Below are 14,228 nucleotides of genomic sequence, written 5' to 3' on the forward strand. Positions count from 1 at the left end.
TAAGGCTCAGGTGCTAGTAACTCCAGTAACTCCTAATGGAGGTTAAGGCCATGGCAGAAGAGACAAGTAAAGATGAGGTTGCGAAAAAAGTATTTTACTTTTTTTTTTTAATAATTGGACATGAGATGTTGCATGTGTTTAGATAAAATTTAGCTTGGTTATAATTAAAAAGGGTAAGGATGTTGCTCTTTAATGTTAGGAGAAGTCCATGGAATCTACATAATTTAAAGTCTTACAGAACAGGTTGGACAATTGTCCGGCCAGGAAGACAGAACCCTCTTGAATGGCCACAGGAAAAGATGATGGACTTAGATGGTCTGTCATGGTCTTCCTTAGCAAAACTCAGAGTTTAATGCACTTTTTTGGGAAGGCCAGACTAATAATCCTCATTCCAGGCTTCTAAAACATTTCAGATATGAATCTGACACAGTCAAAAAAATTTACTCCCAAGTAAAAGATGTTACAGAATGACTGAATGAGAACAAACATAAGTAGTACCTAATTGGGGCAGTGTGGTTTAGCCTGACAACGGGGAAAAAGCTGCATGAAATTTGGAACTGTGCCTTCTTTTAATCTTAAATGCTCAGACACACTTCACAATATGAAGAGGCCATGGTTTTCATTCGCAGTATCCTCCTGCCTCATTCAAGGTGTTTGTTCATAGAATCAGAATATTTTCTGTTTCCCAGTCCTGGAGAACAGCTGTCATTACCAAGCTTTAAATTAGCTTTAAATTCATTTCGGCCAAATGACCCTGCAGTTGTATAGTCACATAGCAAGAGAGTAATTTGCAAAACCAAGAACAAATGCTTGAGTTGCATTTATACAGATCTGTACACACACACATCCTGGAGGTGTGCTGAGGAGCTCCACCAGCTGTTGACTTCAAGACAAGATGCTCCTTAGAATCAAATCCTTAATTTGCAGAACGATGGGCTCTGAACTATTGAACTCATCAACAACCAAAAAGGACAGCCGAAACAAGACCTTTTTTGCTAGAACCTAATCTGCTTTTCCAAAACATGCAAAGTGCATCTTCTGTGATGCAGTTACTCACAGCCAAGCAATGTATGTACAAGAGATAAAAGGGGTATTTTAACAGGGTTCACAGAGTTTATGAAATAGCACAGAGTTCAGTCTTGATGCTTCCAAAAGAACTGCGCATAAACAGCCACTCTCTCACTCCTGCCTTTTAAAACTGACCATTATTACATTTCATTTGAAACTTTCAACAGTTTTGAGAATATATCAAAGCTTTCACTACTGATTTTCTAAGGCAAAACAGCTGAAATATCTATATAGAGAGACATGTATATGTATAAATGTATTTCACAAGACCCACCAAAATACATGAGATAGCTCCTCACTTTTGCAAGTGCAGTGACACTGGAAGAAGGAGGTTAAGTATGTCAACTGATACAAGACAAGCATAAGGAATCAGCTGGTTTTCCTTTTGATCTTTCTTTAACAGACACTGAAAAAAATATCAGCTTCCACTGTATTTAAGCAGGAAAAGGTGTTATGTGCTGCATTCACAGATTTCCTCTGGTCTATTTAATAACTAGTTCAGTAATTAGTCTAAGGACTAATGGTCTAAAAACTTTTTTTTCAAGCTTTATTACAAAAACGGCATTCAGAAATTCTGAATCTACATTCACTTAAGTTCTAGAAAAGGTTTTTATTAGCAGCTAGTGAGATTCTACATGTCTTTACCCTTATGTGGGCACTGCTGAAAATTCGACATTGAGATACAGGCTTTTCTTACAGTGAACCACTTAAAACAAGAACATTTATTTACCTTCAGAAATAGTGTCTGTGGAGGAATTTTAAAGAACAGAATTATATAGCTTGCATATCTTGACAAGAAATCTCCTCAAAGACACTTCTTTTCCTAGTCAATACCAGAAGATTGAGCTTTTTTTCTTCAAAAGACCACCTCAAATTCAATACTATCCTCAGAGACTTATTTTGTTAAACTTACAGCAGCAAGCTGGAAATGTGTTGTTGATTTGCTCCATAACATCTGTTAGATCTGTGTTGGTATCATGAGGTGGAACTAACAAGTCATCTGCAGATATGACAACAACAAAAAAAAGAATTTTGTAAGAAGAAGAGAAAAAAAAAAGGACAACATTATTCTAAAAGGCATTCTTATCCAACCTTCCAGTTAAATAGGCCTTTTTATTTCAAGGGAAAACACTACCTCAAGCCTCTGTAATGTGCAAGAACTATCACTGATAATTGCCAGCCTTGGGAGAGGAAGTGGAAGTTGCATTATAGATTTGCAGTCAAACTCATTTCTCTTTTATTAAAGCTTAACCATTGCATCCAAGATTTATCTAGAACAAGTTGCCAGCAAGGAACAGTATATAAAAATTTACAGTTAAAATAAATAAAATGTTGACAAGATGAGGGAATTAAACTGAGTAGCTACTCAACTAAAATTCTGTTCCAACTGCATATGATTTGTCATGTAACTTTGAGTGAATACACCTTTCTTTTTCTGAAAAAATCCCAACATTTATCTTTTAGATGGTCTTTATTCAATATGTACCAGCCATTTCAGTAGTGCTAAAATCCTCCTTGCCATTTATTTGAAAAATGATGCTTAAAATTAGCCAAGAGAATGGTTAGGGAACATAACTGGCTCTGTTGTTGGCAGTCCTATTAGACAGCATCTTTCACAAATCTACCACTGCATGAAATCAGACTCAAAGAAGTTCCATGATTTTCCAGATAAAGTAAAAACATATGTTAGTGTTGAATGAAAACTGTTCAGTATGCAAGAGAATATTTTTCCTGTTTTCCATAGAAACAAAATAATATTTAATCTATAACACAAGGTTTAAAAAGAAAAATAGGAAGAACTTGCACCTAAGATAATTTGAGAAAAATATTTTCCCTTGCCCCCTACTTTTGACTATGTGATGATCTGTAGTTATTTCTGCCAACTCCAGTGAAATTAATGAGTTTTGATACTGGAGAATTTAAAATAATCTTTCAAGAGAGAAATCCCTTTATGTGCAGAGCCTGTACCTATAAATACTGAATTGTTCCTAAAGCTGTGAACCTTTTGGGAGTGGGAACATCAAAATACCAGGATAAGCAGAGGTTACACAAGAATTTTTAAAGCAGACAGGAAGTGTAGATTACATGATTTGGACATTTGGGCCTGTATCTGACAGGTCACTTGGGTCCATGTGTATATGTAGGACAAACAGCTCTTGGCCTCTTCAGTCCAATGAAGTCTGGTTACCCTTTCAGTGAGGATGGTTTTGCCCAGTAAATTCACTTGGTCAGAATAGATGGAACCAAGGAGTCTATTGACAGAAGTCTGTAATTCAGGGTATCTTAGGATACCACAGCTCTTTGCAAGTGTGAGGAAGCAACACCTCCAGCTGCACTGAGCAGAAGCATCACAAAGATCCATTCCTTTTGATTTAAAAATCTTTCCAGAAGATGCCAACAAACCTATCCAGTAGTCACCTATGGCCTCATGAAGACATTATCTGATCAGAACACTCACCTGTCTGATGGAACTGTGAGCTTGTGTCCTGCTCGAGCGGGAAGCCAAGGGCAGAGTGCTGGGGCGAAGCACAGGGAGAGGTACCATTGAGCCGGGAGTCTGACTCGGGCTACAGTAGAGACAATAACACACAAATTTATGTTATTTGTATCCACATAATTTAAATGTGGGCTTGTATGCAGCTATCTTGCTCCTTTCCTTTTTTATGTGCTCTTTCTTGTTTGTCCTTCAAACTACTGAAAGTTGGCTTAGGTCTATACAACTGCTGAGGGGTAAAAAAAAAAACCCAACAAAAATACCCAAACCAAGAAATTTTTAGAAAATTTACACTTAAGAACAGTTCTTTACAAGACTCCAGTTGATGGTCTTGTTAAAAATAGTGTTCTGTTGCATCACAAAAACACAACGTCATGTACAACACACAGTATGTCAAGGTTCCTAGTCCAGCTCTGCAGAAAGACTACACAATGGGATTGCTGGGGTTGTATTTATCTGCAGGGACATATACATACATACACACATAGAGAGAGGACATTCAGCTAGGGGCCCCTAAAATCCTTTACGAGGATGACTAATCATGCTTAAAACAACTGTTCAATCAGGAACAGTTTTACAGAACTCCAGAATCAAGTGAAGACTCAAGACAGATTCAAAACAACTTCATTAAATCTAAAAAGTGGTAGCCAGCCATCACTCCTGCTGATGCTTCTTCTCAACCATGTGGAAGACAACAAATTTGCAGGAATCTGTACTACGTGAAAATTTGTACTACATAAACTCCTGAAAATTATGAGAAATAACTTTGAGAAAGAAGCTTTTCTGGACCCTTAAATTCACTTGAAGAATCACTGACATTGATATTACATTTAGCTGTAACCATGTATGTGTTTGAGATGACACTTAAATCTACATATAGGGACAGAAAATAAGAAAAGAACATAGCAGCTCAGAAATATTGGAAGGGACCTTGTTCAGGCATTTTTCCCTTCTTTTCCTTCCTTCTTTTAAAAATTCTTTTGAGGAAGAGACTACTAATACAGTATTTGAGCTCCAGAAGTGATTATTCTGAAAAAAAACCAGAAATAAGTGAAATAATATTTACATATGAGGTAGATGTAGCTGAAATTGTTGCTGCTATTAGCTTTTTGATTGCAAATCATCAAATTACTTCTGAACAGCTTAAGGAGCTGGTTATTTAAGTAAATCTATTAAAAGCAGATACTGAAGTAATACAAAAGATCATTGCTTTTAAGGTCTTTGAAACTGAACAAGTACCTAAAACAGCTATGAGACTTGATGCAGTTAGAATACAGAATGGCTGTTAATTTGTGCACAAGTTTGCTCCTCACAGCCTCAACAGCAATATTCAATTTCTTGAGATGGCTTGCAATTTAACAAAAACAATGCTCAGTAAAACTGAAGACTGTTGAACAATGAAAGATACTTTTTCTTCCATATACAGTAGTGAGAAACAGAAGAAAACGTTCTGTACTCAGAACATGTTGAGCACTCAACAAATCTCTTTTTTTTCTCCTCTAAATCTCATCTCTTTCAGTATAACAATACTAAGGGCCAGCTTTGACTAAAAGAATAAACCAAGAAATAGTCTGCATAGAAGACAAAGAAAAATGGAAATGTTTTCAAGCCAGAGAAGGATTTTACTGTCAAGACACTTCTATGAACAGTGAATTACTATCATGTAGTTAAGCAATTTGCCACTCAGTACCAGGCTTCAATCAAGCTACAGAGTCTAAGCAGAATGAGTGTGATGATTTTAAATCAGCGAAGACCGGGATAACATAACCCAGGCAATTCTGTAATGCCAGCAACCACTGTTTGAGATGTTAGAGCTGTAATGGTAAAGAGAGGAAGCAAATTCTCCAACAGCTAAGAGTCCCTTCAATACAGAACAACAAAATTAACTCCAGCAGCAGAGTGACTGCTTGCCCACCCGACAAACAGATGAACAGAGAGAATGTGAATAATCCAAAATACAAACTTGCACCTGGACTAAATCTCTGTCCCTGTTCAAGGAGCAACTATGAATGAATTGTGCAGAGATGACTGAGGGTGAATGAGAAGATCTGTGCTGGACATACAAAACTACAGTACAGCACAGGCTCAGTCAAGGGTAGTGAGACATTGCAAAGTCAACAGTTCATGTTGATAGATAGAAACTAAAAGCCTGCAAACTCAGGTGATGAGTTAGTCAAGGTACCACTTAATAGTTCTATTGTAACTGATAAAAGAGCACTACAGAGCACAAGGACTACCAGTGGATAAACAGAGAAAACAAAACATACTTGGAATACCTTACATTGGTGTATGAATGAAATATTGCAGCTGGATTTAAAAACAAGTCAAAAACCACAAAACCACCATCTTCTAATCAGAGGGCAATGTCTGATTACTTAATTTCATTTAAGTATACTGATAAACATTACACTACATAGTACCAGTGACTGCAATAAAAAGAAAAGCCAAAACAAACCAAATTCTTCTTCCAAATGAAAGACAATATTGTTAAACAGCTGAAGAGTGGTGTTTGGAGCAGAAAGTGAAGGTTTGTGGTAGTGGTATAATTGCCCTAATATAATAATCAGACACTGGAAAATGTTAAATGCAAACCAGTTGAGGATATAGATATATCTGCATTTATTTATATGGTTTAATAATTTACTGTTAGAGAACTTGAGAAAAATAACAATAGAAAATCATATTCTCTCTGACGCCAATAGCATAACACCTACAAAATATGAGCACTTCCATCAGCCATCTTCACTTCCACTTCAGCCATCATGAAGTTCATGTATTCTTATTCAAAACAACACAGCGGACAACCCTTAAGCCAGAAACCAAAAGAAATCAGCTCTAGATGTTATTATATACTTGCTGCTTCTTCTTGAAAGAAATAAAAGCAGGGATACTGAGCATGCCTCTATAGGGATGAGGGAGATGTTTCCAACTCCAGCCTCAGAGAGTTTTCAAACTTCTTTTTAGGCAAAACCAAACAAAGATATGAAGGGACAGATAGGTTCTTCTCCAGAAAACTCTGAAACCGGAGGGTTTTTTCTGTATTACAGCAGTTTTTAAAGCATTTCAAAGGAGATATTTATTTCAACCAGTTTTAATCTACAGTGCCTTATTTCACTGTGCCTCCCAGTGATGTCTTTCTCAAAGAAGAGCCTGAAGTGCTCTGTGGCTTAACAGATAGCTAAGACATACCTGCTCTTTCCTTGACGACTTCTACTTTTTGTAAAAACTGAACTATACCTCAGTGTCCCCAATCTAAAATCACAGGAAACCTCAACAACGCCAATTTTATTACCACATTCATTACAGAAGTTTCTTCTTGCTCCAGACTTTTTTTCCCAGCTACAAAAGAAACAAACTCTCCTTGCTCTTCTGATAAAGCTCCTCTGCTTTCAGCTGGAGAGGGAGTTGCAGCCCCTATTTACTCTCTCAGTCTGATCATACAGCTGTTGACAGATGATTTAGCTCCCATGTACTTCAATATCAAATTCTATATGAAACCTCTATTGAGCAACTCAGAAAAAAACAGAAAAATACAAACAGACTTTAAATGCCCTTCATAATAGACCTCACTTCAACTTTGCAAATTCAGTATCTATAAAGGCTGAAAGAAGAAAAATGAAAATGAATTCTTTGTTTTTTCTCTGTCTGATTAACATATTAGTATCAAAGCTGTCACATGCCAGTTCTATTTCACCTTCCTCTTTGGCACCCTACTCAATCAGGCAGACAAAAATGACAACATACTGTGACAGCTACCAGTCCTTTGGGCTTGCTAAAATAAAATAGTATGGTAACCTCAGAGCTGTGACCTGAAGTAGACAAATGTGCAGTGAGGATGCATGCATATTTCTGCTAAAGGTTCTCTCTGAATAATGTCCTAGAATGCTGTCATCTAGATCAAACAGTTACTACATGAAACTTTCTTTCATTAACTCTCTTCCCCAACATCTGTGTATAGACAGACTCACTCCAATCTTTTGGAGAAAAAAAATCCAGTATTTTATACTCAGTAGTATAAACCAACAGTCAGGAGGCTAGTGGAGGAATGGGGAGACTTGCTGTTGATAGAAGCGACAGAGATGGCATAAAACGCCATCTGTGGCAAAGATATTGCTGTAAGACAGTTGTATCCTTTAATGCTAGTAATTACACTGTTGTTTTATATTTTGAGATTGGGACTTATGAGAATTAATAAGAAAAGGTATTCCTTTTATCCACTAAAAATAACTGGGACAGCCAGTAAAAGCAAAAGAAACAAATAAATATAAATAGGCTTCCAGTAAAGTCCTTCCTCAAGCAGTGAGAGAGATAAAGGCTTTCATAAAAGGTAGTGGCCAAGCTGACAGAACAACAAACATGCTGAAGAGTGGTCATTTTTTCAGAAAGGGGGCAGTAACGGAAAGCAGTGCTGCTTCATGATTCTATTAATGTCAAAATAAATTTCAAAGAACATTACAAAAAATTTAAACTATTTGTAATTTCTGAATCCCCATCAGGGGAGTAGCTGCAACATTCTGGAAATAGCTTGCCAAACATCTGGTAAATTAAGTAATGATATGTATAGAAAGCAATAGTGAAAAGCCACAGGTATGTTATAAGAGAAATAATGCAGACCTTCTCATATACTTGACTTTGTACCAGCCACTTTATTAAATGACAGAGGAGAAACAAAGACCTTAGGAAATAATACTTGGAACAATCAGAAGCATGGCATGACTCCCACAGAGACAGGACAATTCAGACAGAAAGCAGAAGAGCAATAGTACACAGTAAATGAGGTAAACAGTCAGAAATATTGAAAAAGGTCACCTCTATTCTACTTTACCCTATCTGAACCCAAAAGCTGCACAATGCCTAGAAAATTCCAAAGGCAGAAATGACAGGGAAGAATTACTGTCCCTTCTCCCACCCACTTTATCACAACAAAAATGTATACCCTAAAGGTGTTACTAAGAATGGTATAAGGATTCCAAAAAGATTACAAAATTGTAAGATCATCCTCAGCTACATTAGGGGAAAAAAAAAAAGTTTTAAGGAGTGAACAAGTTTCTGCTCCGAGCACTAAGCTGGAAGTGACCATGGATTTGGCAGAACTTCTGTGTTTCTATTCAACATGTTTCTTTGCATATTTTAAACCCTCTTCTGAAAGACCAAGTATTGGCCACATATCCCAAGATCCTTACTTTATAAATTATTTTTAACAGTGCACCAGTTGCTATCTTCCCTGTGAAATATTTCATCTACTCAAATACTGATTAAAGATGCTAGAATAACAGTAGCAACAAAAAAATTTACTCTGCTAGAGGGGTAGGGAAGTCATTGGAACAGATGCATCTTAATCCTATTCAGCCAAAACTACCTAGTAAAAATAACAAAGTCAGCCAGTGAAACAAACAGCAAACACCTTAATCCCTGTAATGAGTGTGTCATCTACAGCAGGAACTTAGGCCATTTTGACACCTGGTTTATGTAGTCTGTTTCGTGGCTTAGTTAAATCCTCTACTACATACAGCCAGTTATCTGACTGATGGAAGGCAGGAAATACTTGCCTTATTATACTCTGTCCCAAATGTAATGATTAGTTAGAAGAAAACATTCACACAAACTTATCTTCATTACTCAAGCTGCCACACATGATATAGTACAAACTACCATCTCCAACAACACCTGGTATATGTTGCTGCTGTTATTTCTATAACCCAGGTGTGCACATGCTGACTTCCAAAGCAATCAGTGTTCCTTCCGCCAACAAGGAAACCCTACGATCTCCAGCTACCAGCACTTGATAAAAGGCTCTTACCTCCAGCATTCCTTGTGTGCAAGACCACTGCTGTAGCTTATTGGTCTAAATATGCTACTCAAGAGGAACTGGATTTTTAATGTAATTAATTGCTCCTTTGTATTTCAGACATATCTTTGGCCATCTGTCTCTGGCATGCTAAGAGAAGTTTGAGTGACTAACTGTGACAACAAATAAACATTATTTAAGGGAAGTGTCTGGGAAAACTGAAGTCAAACATGGGATGTGGCTGGCATCATTACTTGGAGTAGGGTATATATTTTCTTCTGGTGTTTTTTAATTAATGAAAACCTATTGCTCTTGTTTGTGTTATTCCCAATGCTTCATAAGTTCCCATGATCACTCCAGCACTTGTAATCATTTTCTGCTCATTTGACTTTAACCATGGCCTATACTGGAGGGTAAGAAATAATATCTCATTAGAAATTATTGATTGCAACAGACCAAGAGAGTATAATAAAAATATCTGCAGTAAAATGTCAATGCCTTTGTTCCACCAAGAAATCCATCATGCAGAAACAAGTGTACAGGTACCTGTTCGAGTAGCTGCCGTAGCCGGTGAAGCTGAGACTCCAATTGTTTATTGTGATCTTCCAATATTTGCATCCTTGCTTCCAGACGACCTTTATGTTGCCTTAGGAGTTTAGCTTCAGCAATGAGCTCGGCATCTTCAGAAGCATGCTGAGGTGACACAATGGAGTCAGGAGGTGATGCAAGAGGGTTTATTCCTCTACGAAGATGTTGCTCCTTTAGTTGCTCGTACTCTATCTGCAGACTCCTGGGATATTGAAAAGTGGAGGAGAATGACAACTTCATCAAGTAAATGAAAATAAAAGACTTCTTAGATCAAAAGATGTTAGCACCTCCAACTAACAAGACATACAAAGCTCATACAAAGACAAGGCCTTGACTTGTTTTATGGGGGATTAACAAACAGGCAGTGAATTAGAAGTGAAACTAATTTATTTCTTCACAGACACTCCCTCTTCTATCTAACAGCCAGGCTATGCACAACATATGCCTTGATTGTGGATTGTTGGGGTTTTCCTTTTGCTAAAATCACGATTTCTAGGTCTTTCTCATCTTCAACATTGTACATGCATGGCTCAAACAACAACACCAAAATGACAATTCGGACACCAGTAGGATGATTATGAGACCTTTGCTCTTCCTCAAGGTCAGCAATGATACGCTCCAACTCTCCCCGCTCTTCCTTCTCCACTGACTTGAGTATCTGAGCAGGGCTCTGTGGCTGACTCACAGGTGACTCTCCTCCTAGCGTCTGACAATACTGCTGGATAAGGGCATGCTCATCCTCTCTGAAACAATAAAACAACACAGATAAAGACAGAGCAGTAAAACATTTATTATGTGAGCAAACATCTCTATCAAGCTGGGGGATTTTGTTTGTTTATGGAAAAGGACCAAGCGAGAAGGAATTAAGCCTAAAAAACATACTGGAAGGAAACCATATGAACATACAACACATAGGAAAAGAAAGATTTATCTGTAGTAAGGGATCAGTTTAATCTATGCAGAAAGAACCAATGCTGCTAGTGGCTTGAAAAGAAACAGTGAAAACAAGAATCGGAGATAATATAAACCAAAGATGACTGATTTGAAATGCCTTAAAAAGAAATAAACAAACAAGCATCTGCTAGATCCACTTTTTTAACAATATGTGACATTTTAAAAATCTTTAGGATGTAATTTTGGTTTGCTCAATTTACCCATTAAAATTAGAGGAAAACGTTCCATTTTTTGCCCCCTATTTTGATACAAAGAAACAATACCTTGAAATTCTGCATTGGTAGCAGATTTCCTTCTTAGAGGTTCAGGGATAGAAATAAACTATAACACTGTCCTCCTCCTGACTCACATGAAATTGCCTTCTGGTAAGGAGATAGAGAAGTCCTGACACTTTCAATTATGCTTTAATACCAAAGTGAATTTGGTTTTATATAGATATGCCTTACTTTCCAAGTTGCTGGCTTTTCTCCATAAATAAAGTCAGATGGATAGAAAGTGAAAGATACCACATCCTAAAACCAGTTTGCTTGCTTGCTTACTCAAGAAAGATGAATCAACAGAAAAGATATACTATTCATTTTTTTAAGAGACAAATTGCTGCAGCAGTATAAATGTTGAAGAAAATCCTCTTTAAATTATCTTCTTTACTTGACTACAAACCAGAGACTGCATACCTTACGATACCATGAAGTATTGCCCCTACAAACTTTACCCTAAAGATCTCCTACAGTTAAAGCATGGTCAGAGCAGAGTGACAAACACATAGGCAGTATGCATGCACATACTCAAGTATCATTTAGAAAAGACGCTTTTCCACATTGAAAATATTTCATGTGCTAACTTTTTTCCTCCTATTGTTGGAAAGTAGCAGCTGTGAATGCTGCTATCAACCAGTTATGGAAAGAAAAGTATCCTTACGGACTGCCTTTGAAAGCACATGCAAAGAATCAGAAGTTCATTTTATGCAAAGTATTTCTTTTCCAAATAAAAGTGTAATGGAGCTTTTCAAGAGGCTTTTTAAAATTTCTTGTCAGTCAATTTAACATCTTTCACCACAGAATTTCCAAATACAGTCTCATTTGAATGAATAGTAAAACCAGTTATTTAGAAAAGTATACCCTGGAAGAAACAGCAGTTATTTCTGTGCTGAAAAATAGTCTATAAATAAATGCATGTACAAATAAAACATCTTAGGTGTCTTACAGGCCATGCATATGGATCAGGGGGGCCCTCAGAAATAAGTTCAAACTCTTGGGACAAAAGGAGAAAATGCATGTGATAGGAATAGATGAGAGTTGCATAAATACTGTTTGTGTAATGAAAAACCTTATTTTATCCTGTTGAACCAAGATTTTTTTGTTAGCTCACTATATCAATATCAATTTAAAAGCATCATCAATATTAGAAGCAAGACAAAACAGCCAAAGATTTAATAAATCCTGATTCCTGGTGTCTGTCTCTTGGAAAAGTACTTCTATCATTTAGCAAAATGCTTTTGTTCTTTGTAGTACTGCTTAAGACAAAATTTGTACTGAAGACTAATTTTATGCTAGAACAACACCAAATTATTTCTTCCCAAGGATAACTATTCACTATCTACCCAAAGCTATCATGTGGCCCTCAATTTTCCAACCTGTCATTGAGACTTGAAAATTTAGACTCTTACAATCAAAGAAATGTACATCAAGTAACACTATGCCTGCCAAAAAAATCCAAACAAACAAAAAAAGCCTGTGACAGTTCTGTCCAAATGAATAAAAATTTAATGAATTTTTCATTAAATACATATACATAGAGTTTAAATATAATTGGGGTTGCATGTGCATATAAGTCCTTAAAAAAATAGTGATATCCAAGAGTGTTAGCTGAAAAAGAAACAGAAGGAAACAGAACAGTGTTCCCTTCCCCCACCACTCTTATCTAAAGAACAAGAAAAAGCCTTTAACTGCTTTATCTTCTTCACTACTTGGGTGATCTCAGGGAAACTCATAATCACTGTTATTTTTCATTAATACTTCATGTCTACTTAAAACTAAAACAAAGGCTTGTGCAGTTAATGGAGTTTGGATCAGGTCCCAGTGCGATAATTAAAACCTCACTGTACTTCTCTACCTTTTAGTCATCCTGACAAAAATACCCCACTCCTTATAGCGAAATTTTTGCCAAAGTGAGGTAACCCCTCTGGGGGCTTCAAACTGCGGGGCACAGCCCTGCAAAACGTGCAGAGTATCCTGTGACTGAAATGGCCTGGCAATTCAATGTCACACCTTCGGCCAACACAAAAACAATGTTAAAGCAGGCAGGTGAGAGAACACAGCTTTATCATCCGGGCTTCAAAACACCATTTACGTGTGAATTTAAGTGATAGTGTGTGACTACACATACAGCCTTCTTTTGTGCAAGGGTGATGATGATGTCAGGAAACATTTACTTGATCTAGTTTAGTCTGGTTATTTTAATTAGGCATCAAAAAGCTGCTGTCTACGATTTAAAATTGTGAATTAGTTTATAAACAAAATTTAGGTCATCTAAAATGGATCTTTGTAAAAACAGGGCTCTGTAAAGATGGATATATTATATTTATTTGACTTCGTTAAATCAGATTCTGTCAAAATTTTGCATTGGGTGTAACCTAATTTTTTAATGAAACTTATAAATACTTTTTTTTTAAAAAGAGTTTACATGGTAAATGCTTATATACTCTTGGCTGTATTGTGATCCAGTAGATGAGATCAACACAGTTACAATACAGGTAATTTTATATTTTGGTCTCACGGTTATTCAGTCTAGAAAAAACTTCATTTCCCTCTTCTCCCACTGGTTCAGAGTCTCAGAAAGCCTGCTGGAGAGGTTGCAAATATTGATTGCTCTTTTTTCAGGCATCACACGTTGCAACTGACAGCACGCTTTTTCACAGGCACTTGATAAAGGAAGTCTTCTGAAGCAAAAGTGTATTTTTACCATGTGTTCTACCTTTGGTCTGTCTTGCAAAATTACTAGTTGGAAAAAACACAGCCTTGAACCTGTACCAACAAACCTCATGACTGTAATTAGGACAGATTCATTAGCACAGGAGTCTCAGGACAGATCTTCAAATGACCTACAACATAAGGTCATTGCTCTATGCCGGGCAAATACTTTCGTTTTGAGAACCTAGGACATTGTTCTGTAGAAGTGGTGGGAGATAGCAATCAAAATAAAAGCATCACGTAAAAATTAATTGCTCACTCTTTCGTGGTGGTTATTTTATTGAATACCCTGTGTGCTTTGAGAAAACAACTAGAAGAACACAAAGTCCTTCAACAGCAGAGGCTGTAGCTCCTATTCTGCATTTCA

General features: G+C 36.8%; 1 protein-coding gene across 1 annotated transcript in view; it reads right to left on the reverse strand.

The window, feature by feature from the left end:
- The window catches only part of UTRN (utrophin), a 324,375-nt gene that overhangs the window by 3,467 nt on the left and 306,680 nt on the right, over positions 1–14,228 (reverse strand). The window contains exons 70-73 of the mRNA XM_082303315.1: positions 10,523–10,681; positions 9,897–10,140; positions 3,527–3,635; positions 1,982–2,068 (exon numbers count right to left, since the gene is read on the reverse strand). Coding sequence (XP_082159441.1) covers positions 1,982–2,068; positions 3,527–3,635; positions 9,897–10,140; positions 10,523–10,681 — 599 coding nt within the window. The remainder of the gene's footprint in view (positions 1–1,981; positions 2,069–3,526; positions 3,636–9,896; positions 10,141–10,522; positions 10,682–14,228) is intronic.

This window comes from Coloeus monedula, assembly GCF_965178545.1.
Source record: "Coloeus monedula genome assembly, chromosome: 2".
NCBI lineage: Eukaryota > Metazoa > Chordata > Aves > Passeriformes > Corvidae > Coloeus > Coloeus monedula.